At 44.6% G+C, this 12,358-nt stretch overlaps 1 protein-coding gene across 6 annotated transcripts in view; it reads left to right on the forward strand.

Annotated features, from left to right (window-relative positions):
- The window catches only part of Pxk (PX domain containing serine/threonine kinase like), a 68,975-nt gene extending 57,059 nt beyond the window's left edge, over nt 1–11,916 (forward strand). The window contains exons 17-19 of one of the 6 annotated variants that reach the window (XM_021203155.2): nt 2,714–2,776; nt 7,298–7,330; nt 10,700–11,916. In XM_021203155.2, coding sequence (XP_021058814.1) covers nt 2,714–2,776; nt 7,298–7,317 — 83 coding nt within the window. In that variant the 3' untranslated portion in view covers nt 7,318–7,330; nt 10,700–11,916. Of the gene's footprint in view, nt 1–2,713; nt 2,777–7,297; nt 7,331–10,699 lie in introns of those variants that run through there. The other 5 variants (XM_029541852.1, XM_021203156.2, XM_021203141.2 and 2 more) reach the window with 5 other exon arrangements.
- The last annotated feature ends 442 nt before the right edge of the window (nt 11,917–12,358 follow it).

The following is a 12,358-nucleotide window of genomic DNA, read 5'->3' on the forward strand; positions in this document are numbered from 1 at the left end:
GAGAGAGAGAGAGAGAGAGAGAGAGAGAGAGAGAGAGAGAGAGAGAGAACACACACCTCTTTTGGGTCATTCTCTCAGTAATGATAGTCTTTACAGTCATTCTCAGCTGCCCCTCTCTCTGCTGGCCATACTGACTTTGAGTGTAATGTATATTCAACAACTTTGGACCAGATTGAAGGTCAAAATGAGTGATCTGTTTATGAATCTGTGAAATACAGTTCATTGTAGAGAAGGAAGGTTTCAGTAACCCAGGCAGTTTCAGCATGACAAGGGATGGATAGGAGAGACTGAAGTGAGATGAAGGACCCATCAGAAAGGGAGAAGCTAAATATATGCAAAGAAGAGGGTGATGGAGACAGGCCACAGGTTAGCATTGAAAGCCCCACTGTCCATGTCAGGAGCGGAGGAAGCCCATTCATCTCTAAAACACCGGAGAGAGGAAGGGCAGGTGAAGAAGCAGAAGTCTTTAAACGTGAAAGGGTTGGACACAGCAGTATATGCTTGTAGTCCTAGCTACTCAAGGCTGAGGCAGATTCTTTAAGCACAGGAACTGAAGACAGGCATGGACACTGTAGTGAGACTGGGTGGATGGGTGGATGGATGGATGGATGGATGGATGGATGGATGGATGGATGGATGATTGAATAAATCAGTCATAGGTCAAATGTCGTTTTCCTTGGTCAATTCAGATGTTTGCCCACACCAGAGGACATACTGAGAGGCACATGGGCAAATTGAGCTGTAGCTTGAAGGCTAGACTCTCTGAAACCGGAGAATGTAGGAGGTGTAGGTAATACTGGAGATTGGAACGTGAGTGCTAAACCTCTAGGAATAGGATGAGGATGATGACACTATCACAGAAGCCTAGGTTTGAGTTAGGCACAGTGGTGGGGAGGAGAGGAGGCCCCAGGGAGGACCAACATGCTTGGGGAATGGAAGCTGCTGTGATTGGCATATAATTTCACATCTGGAAATGCATTTGCTTCCTAGTTTATAGGATGTGCAGGGACTAGTCAGTGTCACTAGTGGGGGAGATGCAGTCTCCAACCAGCACATCCATACACTAGTGACTGTTTAAGCAGCTGGTTCTTTCTGAAGCAGAAAAGGCCTACTCTACTCTTTCTCTTCCCTAGATTATGCCTGCTGTCCTCCACATGCAGCAGGAGGGGTCACCAACGGAATCCAGGAGGGGGTAGGGATGTAGCTTAGTTGATAGAATGCTCACCCAACATGCACAAGGCCCTGCTTCCATTCCTCTAATACAGTGAAGTGGGTATGGTGGCACGTGCTTACAGAGAGCACTTATGCAAACAGGAGGGTCAGGATGTCAGGGTTGTCTTTAACTACATAGCAAGTGTAAGCCAATCTAAGACACATGAAACCTGTCCGAAAAAAACAAAAATCCTACCCAAGATACCTCAGGACTATAGGAAAGACAAGTACTAGTTATTGATAGAAATGCAGTTACCAGGTTATTGATAGAAATGCAGTTACCAACCAGTCTAGAGTCACAAGTTCAGTTTTCTGTCTTGAAGATCTGTCAGTGATCCTGTTGTACGGAGCTGAGGAAGCACTGTGACAGCTGTGGTTTAGTTAGGACCCATCCGCAGTGTGTCCATAGGCACAGACGCATCCTCTGAGTCATTAGTGGAGTGATGGTAGAGCCCCACCCTCAGAGCTGGTGGTGGCTGCTCAGTGCTACATGATAACAGCCCTCCCCTGGTGCAGTTCAGGGGCCCAGGCTGTCCTCTCCATAAGGCTGTGCCTTCCTGGTTCCACATAAGAGGCTTCGGCTGCAGGGCTACTTCCTTGTTGGACTGGAGGCATATTTTCTGGAGATTTTTTCAAGCTGTGGGGATTTGGGGTTTTGCTTATGGTTTTTACCCTTAATGAGGGCGTTTAGTGAATTTCATTAGGAAAAGGTCTAGCAGATCCACAGACTTGGGCCTAAGCCTCTTTAACTAACCAAACCTGGTAGAGTTGATGTTCAACAAGTCATGCCTCTTCTCACTTTGCTCAGTTCTGATAAGGTGTTTGCTTATCCTAAGGAGATGCTGACTCACAGTGGCTGAATGAGTAAAACCTAAGTGGGCGTGGTGGTGTGCACCTTTAACCCCAGCACTTAGGAGCCAGAGGCAGGTGAACCTCTGGGAGTTTGAGGTCTATATAGTGATTTCCAGGACATCCAGAGCTACATAGAAAGACTCTGTCTCAAAGAAAGAGTCAGATGTGGTAATGTATGCCAGTGGTCCCAGTACTTGAGAGGCTGAGACAGAAAAATCATTGAGAAGGCTACAGGGAACGAATGAATGGATAGACGGAGGGAGGAAGGAGAAGGGGTGTGTGTATAAATGCTTCAAGGTGCTTTGGGTGGGTGAGACTTGCACGGGCTGCTGTGACCACAGTCATTGGTCATTACCCAAGGATGGGATTGGTTCAAGAGAGCTGCTGCAACCAGTATATATACTACCCTGTCCTCATTGGTCAATAAACCTGAGTGACCTGATGAAGTACATGCTGCACCACTAGTGGAAATTTAGTGGAAAACCTGTCACCACTCGTCTTAATTCCTAATTCCTGTCCTTCATCACATGATTCCACAAGCTCCACACGCTGGGCTGATTACAGATTCTTCCACAGTGCTGCTTTCTGCTCACGCCAAGTTTAAATGTCTGCCTTGGGGGCCCCATGAGAATTTCTCTGTTTTTCTTAGCAGGATCTGGGGCCAGCTCACCTCTCACATCCCCATCATCTCCAACGCCACCCTCCACAGCAGGTTAGTAATGTGTAACCTCTCTCTCCATCAACGAGGGAAGGTGAGTTTGCCTTGGCCCAAGCATTTTAGGGGGTTAGACCCCACCGTCTTCTCCAGAGGGACATATGCAAATCAAAACCTGTGTCATCTAGAGGCTGGGTTCCCAAGCTCGCACTCGGGGAAGGGCTGCTTTCAGGACTCTAGCATAAACTTTCTGTTTGCTGAAAAGCCTCTTGCGAGGCTCACTGAATCAGAGCTTGTCTTAGGGCAGAAAAATAAACTGTTGTCCTGGCCTTTGTCCTACCACACTTTAGCCCTCCAGTCTTCCTTGTCATGTTAGAGCTGATGAGATATCTAGCGCAGAGTAAAATATCCCTACCAATGAATTTCCTGATAATCATTTGTTCTCTGTTCCATCCTCTAAAGCACATAATTAACTAGATAGTCATTCACTTTTGTTCCACCTTGTGAACTAAATCAGGTACTGTGAGGATTTTTTTTTTTGGGGGGGGGGGAGGAAGCTGACAAAGAATTGTCTTTGGGAGTACCTACAAAAACACCAGCTCTGGGATACTGTCTTAGGTCTTTCCTTTTTGAACTAAGATCCTTTTTCGACCACTTGCAAACTAGTCAAACCAAGGGGATGGCATTTCTGCTTCTCCTCCTCGGTGTCTAAGACACTGGTTCTTCCTTCAGTTTGTTGCTGTCCTTGGGAGAGTTCTTCCAGCTGTATGAAAGGGAAATCTTTGGCAGGGTTGGTCTGAGCTAACAGTACCATACACTTTAATGCTTATGGCATTGCCCAGGAACCTCTAAGAGTTTTAAAGTGGCTGCCTTTAAATGACTCTAGCTAAGCTTCCTGGGGTGGGGGTGGGGGAGGTAGGGAGTGAATACAAGAGGGCTAGGCTTGATTGACTCTCCTTGCTTGCTAAGAAGACTTACTGTAGAATGTTCTAGGGAAGGGGCCAGTTTTATGTAGCAAAATGCCAGGTCATGGGGATGATTCTCTTGTACTTTCTCAGCAGATCTTACAAGGAACTTCTAATAGAACTCTTGTCTGGAGATTAACTGGGCTAGCCAGACATTTCTGCAAATCTACTGTTTTCCTATTTTGAGCCATTTTCCATCTAACATGGTGTAATTTCCTGTCATTTGTATGTGCTGAGGAAGTGGAGAAGACTCTGAGACTCATATTCTTGGTTACCAGAGAGATGCCTGCTTAGTGTGCAGAGCACTTCACTGTATGAGTTGAGTGGTGTTCTCTCCCATTCGCATCTTTAGAGGCTTTGCTTCATTCATAGTCTAGGGACCCTTCTGAGGGGAACGGCTAGGTTCCTTTCTCTAAATATCATAGCACCTTTACAGAAACTGAGGTAGCTCTGAGAATGAGAGAAGAAAACTGCAATTTTTTTGTAACACCCAGTCAGTATGGGAAAAGTTCCATCTGAGGACAGTTGGGTGGCAGGGAGCACTGAGGGGAACACATTTTGAAGCTCAAGCTCAGTGGCTGTTAGGAGAGGCTTCTGAGCCTAAGTAGCAGCTCCATTGTTCTTCAGTGACTGCTGACAGACACTCACCCCAAAGACCATACTCTGACCTCTGCTGGCTGTTACTTGTAATGAATCTCAGAGCATTTGCCTGGTGACCTAGCGTTGTGGGTCCTAAGCCAGGTAAACACAGGAGGTCTGCTCACCTAACATGTATTCAAGACACGCTTACAGGTGGTCTGGAGTTCACCAGTAACTCTGTAGCCTGAGTGACAGACAGGCAGACAGGCTCCAGCTGATGTCCCATGCCTCAGAAGTTCTAAATTGTTGGGCACAGTTCAAGCAGACAAAAATTTCTCTAAGGCCTGCTAATATTTTCTTCTTTAATCCCATCACTCAAGAAACAGAGTCACTAGCAGGCCTAACTGTGGGAAGAAGAAGCTCATTCCATTTTCAGGGCTTCTCCTGGGCGAGGTGAGGGGCATGATTTTCAAGCCTTGTAAGGCAGCTAGGTCAGGCCCTGTAGGAGGGACAGCAGCAGCTCGGTGTTGGCCAGTTGAGTTGAGCCATAGGGCTGCTGATGGCTTCAGTTTTAGGTGACCATGGTAGGATTTGGCAGAAGTGGCAGACACATCTAACTGAAGAGTTCTTACTAGTGTGAGCCTTGTCTAGCAACTGAGACCCTCTCTACCTCCTTTGGGACTGTTTGAGATCAATGCTAAATTGTTGGGACTAATACTGTTTCTCCAAGTCTGGTGGCAAATGCATTGGTGGAGTGGCCTTCTCTCATACTCTGAGGTAAGGCCCTGGTTTTTTGTTCTTGTTTTCATTTTTTGTTGTTTTTAGTTTTTAGTGAGAAAATTTCCAATACTTTTCTATTGTTCCATGACTTATAAAGACAGCCAAGCTTTAAAATTCCTTTATGTCCGTACACCTTATGCCATGTGTTACAAGGAACATTCATTCTCTATATTCATAGAGCTGAGTGTTCTCAAGTGTCCCAGTTGGCACACATATAAAGATGCACTGTCTTGGAATTTGGAGGAACAGATAACAGGGCTACTCCGCCTTTATTCCCTCTCTTATGTGTGTGTGCATTTGTGTCTTGTGAGACTTCTGGGGAGCTTAGGAGAAGTTGTTGAACCATGGAGTTACAGGCAGGTAGCAGCCTCCTCATAAAAGTGCCAGAGATGGAACACAGATACTCTGGAAGAGCAGTAAGCGTTCATAACCTCTGAACTAACTCTCCAAGCTTTGTGGGTTGGGGATTAAGATGGGATCTCATGTAGCCCAGGTTGGCCTCAAACTCTATTGCATTGGCTCTTTTTAGAAAAAGTAGATTTGCAAAAAAAGAGTTAAACTAAATAAACCTGAAACTTGATTTTGATAATCACATCTAAGTGATGTGTATTCATTCTCATTTTTAAAAATAGCCATCTACTTTTTAAAAAGATTTATTTTATGTATATGAGTACACTGTAGCTGTCTTCAGACACACCGAAAGAGGGCATTGGATGGTTGTGAGCCACCATGTGGTCACTGGGAATTGAACTCAGGACCTCTTAACCACTGAGCCATCTCTCCAGCTCCTCGTGTCCCATTTAATCCTCAACTTTCTTCCTGTCCAATGAGAGTGGATTCCAGTTTAGCTCCATTTTAGAGAAAAACGGAGCCTCTCGTAAGCATTGAGAGCTTGGCCAAAGTCACAGGTGATGCAGCTGCAAGGCCAGGGTTTGAACTTGCTTCTGCCTCTGTTCGTTTTCCCCATTCATTGGGTGCTTACTTTCTGGAGAGTCTCTGTGACCTGTTTCAGCTAAATGCTGTTCTGCTGGAGCTATGACTCTTCAGGCAGGGCAGGACACTCAGGGCAATTCCCAGCTCTGCCAGCTGCCAACTGTGACCTTGAACAAATCAGCTCTGGTCTCAGAAGCTGGCTTTTATTTTATTTTACTTCAATTAATATTTTCTGATAAAATTCTAATTAACAGAGGAAGTAAGTTCAAAATGGTGAAGGCATGATAAAGGGATGAAGCTTGTAGCATGGCGGTCAGCGTGTGTAATGACAAGTACTCTTCAGAGAGAAACGTCCTAGACAAATGAGAAGCATGAGAGCCAGGAGTCAAAGCACAGCTCAGATCCTCTGCAGGTTTCCTTTTCTCTTCCAAGTAAAAGCTCTTCAGACCATCGTTGTTTGTAATCTTCTCCAGACGTTCCACACCTAGATGTCTGGAGTGGAAGTCTTGCAGATGTCTTCTTCTCTAGAGAGCTTTTTTTTTTTTTTTTGGTTTTTTTGAGACAGGGTTTTTCTGTGTAGCCCTGGCTGACCTGAAACTCACTCTATAGACCAGGCTAGCCTCGAACTCAGAAATCCGCCTGCCTCTGCCTCCCAAATACTGGGATTAAAGGCATGTGCCACCACTGCCTGGCTCTAGAGAGCTTTCTAAGCAGCTGGCCTTTGAAAGGATTCTTGGGTCACTTGAGGTGGCTCAGAGTTGGTAAAAGTGCTTGCTACCAAGCCTGACACTAGAGTTCTATCCCTGGAACCCATATGGTAGGAGAGAACTGTCTTCTGCAAGTTGTTCACACTGTGCTGTGGCACTTGTACAACACACACACACACACATACACAAACCTTTGCCCTTTTAGTTCATATTCGTGGCAAGGCTTTTTTGGTAAAGTAGTGAGCTCCTTTTCTTAGCCTCTTGATAAACCGTCCTTGGTGATAAGATACAGATCATCGGCACTGCATCATTCTGCTGCACTCAAAGAGAAAACTCTCTGCTCTTCAGAAGTGCGTGCCATGCTTGTAAGTAAAGAAAAGTAGCATCTAACTGGCCTAGAAAGGTGTGAAGAAAGTGACTTGTTCATTTGCTGTTTGTGTTTGTAAACCAAGGTATTTTGTGGTCAAATGTACCCCAGTTTTGCAGTGAAAATATCTAACAAGCATTTCAGACTAACATTTTACTGTTACTATTTGATTAAATGACATTAAACTCTGAATAATAATTGTAATAATAATCTCTCTGTCTCTCCTTTCACTCTCTGCTGTCTACAGTAGAGCATGCCCCACTTTGAACGTGAATTTTCGGTAAAGTAAACCATGCTGACGTATCCAGCTTTAAAGATGCTTTGTTTCTGTGTGTGAGGTTGGACCCAATGCATTTGTGTCACTGGTGAACAGAGCTGGAAGGACAGAGATCACACTCCCTCGTTGGGGCATTTCAGTGAAACACAGCATCTTTAAAAGTCCCCCGAGTCACTTCATCTGTATTCATTTCATTTCCTTCATGATCTTCTAAAATCATCTCTCACTCCTGTTTTAGTTTGGAAGTATGAGCCCTAATTGCATCAATGGCATCAGAGTGTAATTTTGGAAACTGTTACTTTCAAAGTTCTGCTGCAGAAATATTGGTTCCCAGTCACTGGTGAAGATCATGTGGTATCAGGCAGTTGAGTGTTGGCATAACTTCCTAGCTTTTGTAATTGATGGTAAAAAATAATTCTTTCTGGCTCATGCTTAGGAATTATTGAGTAAGGTGTAAGTCTCCTCATCTGCCTAAGGCCAAGGCAGAGGTGGCCCCAAAACTGAAGACTGTTGTGTCCTTGTGTGACTGCTGTTTCTTCTGGGTCTGGTATGGTCTAGTAGTTACTGACCTACCCATCCTACAGAAACCTGGAGAAACGACTAGACTTGGATTAGGACTAGGTGACTCCAAATGTCCCTTGCACAAAGGTGCCTGGCACAGCAACCCTTCAAAGATCTAAACTGTATAATTTCTCTTTGTATACCAGAGTACATCCTCTTTTTTTTTTTTTTTTTTAAAAAAAAAAAGATTTTATTTATTTTATGTAAGTACATTGTAGCTGTCTTCAGACACTCCAGAAGAGGGCGTTAGATCTTGTTATGGATGGTTGTGAGCCACCATGTGGTTGCTGGGATTTGAACTCTGGACCTTCGGAAGAGCAGTCGGGTGCTCTTACCCATTGAGCCACCTCACCAGCCCCAGAGTACATCCTCTTTCTGGTCCTAAACTGATTGCCACATTCTTAATGTTTCTGGTGGAGGGGCTTCTGGGAAAGTTAGATCAGCTACTATTGGGATTTTTGTCTAGAGAACATGAGCTAGGGAACTCAGGACTGACCTGGTTGTCAGTGTAGGTGGATTTCTAGGAACATGCCTCATCCTAGTTGTGATGTCATATACCAATAATCCAGCATGGGGTTGGTTTGCTCTTTCTTGTCTGTGCCCTGGGATGAGTAGAGTATAGGTACAGAGAGAACATGCATCAGGCACTTGTTTCAGGTCTTTCACAGGGCATATTGCCAGCTTGTTCTGTCCCTTCCCCTTTTCCTTTCCTGACATTGCTGCTAATGGTTGTACCACATACTCATTAACCTTTAAAAGAAGCTAACAGACTCTTAAAATGGCCAAAGACAATGAAAAGATGGGGCTTATGTTTAGAGACGAGCTCCCAGTGGGTTCCTACCTCTTCCAGTTCTGCCCTTCTATTTCTTAGGGCCTCCCCTCAGCTTCCAGTATCTGGTTCTACCCTTGTCTGAGTGTATACACCAAGGCCTCCTGTAAGGAAAAATGGGCTTCATGGGATATCACGCTAGGAGGGGAAGCCTATAGCTCCTGGTGCACACTGACCCTGAACATCATAATACATTCTACTACCCTTTTTCTGGCCATTAGGATAGTGCCTGGTGTGCTGGCCACTCATCTCCACATGGGTAAGAGTGTCCTCCTCTGGCAGGGGTGTCTGTCAGACAAGAAACTCAGTTCCAAGAGCTTCAAGAGAAACCTGCTCCACCCCAGCCAGCATTCTACTGGCTTTACTCAAATGCCTTAAGTAGAATGTCTCTGCCCTCATTCTTCCTGGGCTTCTTAGGTTAACTTCCTCTATAACTCTGGCAGAGCTAGGGATGTCTTCCACAGTCCACCCCAGCATAAAAGCTGAGTGTCATTCATTGTTGAGTAAATTACATTTTGTTCATTTGTCTGTACTTAATCTTTATTTGTATTGCTTTATTATCATTATTTGAGAATTCCATGATTACAGAGCATGAGAATGTGTATTTGTGTAATTCTTTTATTTCAGCTGCCTTAGGTAAAGATATAAGGAAGGTAAGTGGTTTTTGTGAATCAAAAGATTTTAGCCATTGCTTTTCACACTTACTGAAAAGGCACTTACTTGAGTGACCTTGAACCATTCATTCTTCATCCACATTTAGTGGACAAAGTCTTGCCTGTTACTCCTGCAGCTCATAGCAGTATGGGAACCACCCAGCAGACTACCTCCCGGGATGGCCAGGGAGGGATAGAGGGGAGAACACTAGTGTTCATAACTGCCATACATTAGAATCTAGTACAGCAGGGGTGGTTCTGGACACTACTCTGGACACTACTTAGTTTACTACGTTTAAAAAAAAAAAAAAGCAAAGAAAGTCAAATTGCTTAATAAAGGGGATTGCTAGAGGTCTTGGCAAATAAAGATACAGGCTCCTAACCCTTGACAACATTTAAACATTTACGGTGTTGGAAGTAGACATGTTCCTGGAAGCTGAGGATGTCTGACATACCCAGTTTCCCTTTGTCCAGGATCCCTGGTATTCCAGAAGATGGGCACACACTTGCTGGGACTCATTCTGTTCTTAAGTTAGGCTGAAAAGGAATAGTACCTGAAAGACTACTTCCCCCTGAAAATGGGATTGCCAGGAAGAGCCCTTTTCTCCACATCCTCCCTGATGGGTATTAGCACTTTATACTTCTTTAATGCAGCCCCATAGGGAATTATTCACAACAGACTCTGAGTGACTTGAGTTAACACACTGGATTCCTGCTAAGAATGCGGAGTGGCTTACCATTCTGTAACAGATGCTACTCAGTCTCTGCTGCTTTCCATATGGTGGCTTACCTCCTTATATTTAACCTCAAATCGATTTCTCACTTATGCTCTGACCCTTTTACAAGTACCTGCTTTTCAAGTGAAGATGCAGTTGTGTGGTGCTGAGATTGCTTCTCTATAAAAAGCTCACCATGCAAGCATGTAGACCTGAGCATGCTTGTAAGACCAAAAGCTGGTAGACAGTGATATGAGAATCCCTGGGGTAGCCTAGTTGAACCAATCACTTCCTTCAAATATTATGTGAGGAAGCAGGGATTGTTTGTCCCCTTCACCTAACTCTGCGTGCAGATATATGTTCCACCTGTGAGCTCAGTAGGCAGAGCCAACCTCAACCTAAGCCATACAGCTGGAAATGGAGTTAGAGCTACTCTAGGGAGAGATGTCACTGTGTGGTTTCACATACTTGATTCAGTTCTTACATGACTCATTTATGTTTGAAGACACCCTGAGAACATTTAGTCCCCACAGAGTACATTCTGCCCTAGCCTGAGTAGCAGCATTCAGGGCAGGTGGAAAGGTGTAACACTGACCTCCTCTTTCCTCTGCAGGATTGTCTTCAGCATTACCTCCACCTCCTCCACCACCTCCACCTCCACCTCCACCAGCAGGTCCCTCGCCAACCTCGGGCACAGAGATGCCTGCTCCGTTCCTGCCCCAGGCTGTGAATGGTGTGAACCGTGGGGCCTTGCTCAGTTCCATCCAGAATTTCCAAAAGGGAACTTTGAGGAAAGCCCAAACCTGTGATCACAGTGCTCCGAAGATTGGCTGATGCTTCTTGGTAACACTGGAGGGCAGGCTCTCCCTCTATCCCACCCTACCCCTCCAAGTCCCTCTACCTAGGTGAGCTCTTCCACAGAGTCCCTCAAGGCCTTCCCTGGGTGAATCCTTGCAGAGCCAGACACATTCCAGTTAGGAGGCTTTAAGAGGGAAGTGCTCTCCAAATAGAATACAGTGGGGCCAGCACTGCTGCCTTAATATTTTGCTCCTTGTGACGATATTGGGCTTCATTTAGGGGCAGCATTGTATGGGTATCATTTTCACCAGCGAAAGAAAAATCAAAAGCAATGACAGTATTCTGTCACAGCAGCAATTGGCCTTTGTCACTCCGTCCTTTCCACTCTATTATAGAAGTGTTCTCATAGCTCATTCCTCTGAAGCATCTTCTGGTTGTTTCTTAGGTAGCTCCCATGTGTGCTACCTTTACTTCACCTCAGATGCTAACACTGTAACCAAAGCAGTTACACTGCTGAGGCAGAGAGAGAAGCAGGGGCTCTTCATTCTCCCCTACACAGGGTAGACAGGGGAGTTCCTCAGAGTTCAGTGGGAATCACTGTGCTGAGAACAGCAACTCTGGATTTCTACAGCTACAATGTACCAGAACAGGACATTAACAACAGATAAAGCTCTTGCCAGTTAAAGGTTGTCTTAGTCCTCAGCAATTAAATCCAGTTTGGGGTAGAGGGAGGGCCAACATTACAACATTACAAGGGAATCTGGCATCTATAGTAATCACTTCTGATTTGATTTCTCCAACTTCAGCATCTTTTGATATTACTGTTATCAGAAATCTTTTATCCTATGATTTGCTTAAACCTTTTAAGAAAACTGCACTTTAAAGGATTATAAAAAAATCCATTTTAAAATTCAAATGCACACATCAGTGTTGGTTACTATGCAGAAAGAATGTTATTGTGTATAGTTTCATGTAATCTGTGATATATGTTCAGCTGTATTTTTTATTAAAATAAATCATGTCAAGAAAGTATGTTGTAGCTTTGCTAGATATTTCAGAAGAGAACAAAGTATACTCCTGTGGAGACCCTGATATAAATCTTTAATTTTAAAAGGAACCCTTCACTAGGTGTGAGGAATCCATAGACTGAGGTAAATGTATAACTCACCTTGCCTAGCGCTCAGAAAGCCCCAGACCTGTCACTAGCGCAGTATCAACCAAGCATGGTGGTTTGAGTCTGTAGCACTTGGGAGATGCAGGTAGGAGGGTCATCATCCTCAACTACATAATTAGTCTGGGGGCTACATGAGACCCTTTCCTTAAGGAACGAAAGAAAGAAAGGCTGTGAGGCTGTGTGCAGTGTGGACTAGTAACCAGTCTGATGGAAATCTGGGCCTAAGTGCTTTTGGTTTTAGTTCTGCAGTTTGGGGCAAAGTTTCAGACATAGGAATAAGAGCAATAGTCATAGTCTGGG

Source organism: Mus pahari, chromosome 8 (assembly GCF_900095145.1).
Source record: "Mus pahari chromosome 8, PAHARI_EIJ_v1.1, whole genome shotgun sequence".
Lineage (NCBI taxonomy): Eukaryota > Metazoa > Chordata > Mammalia > Rodentia > Muridae > Mus > Mus pahari.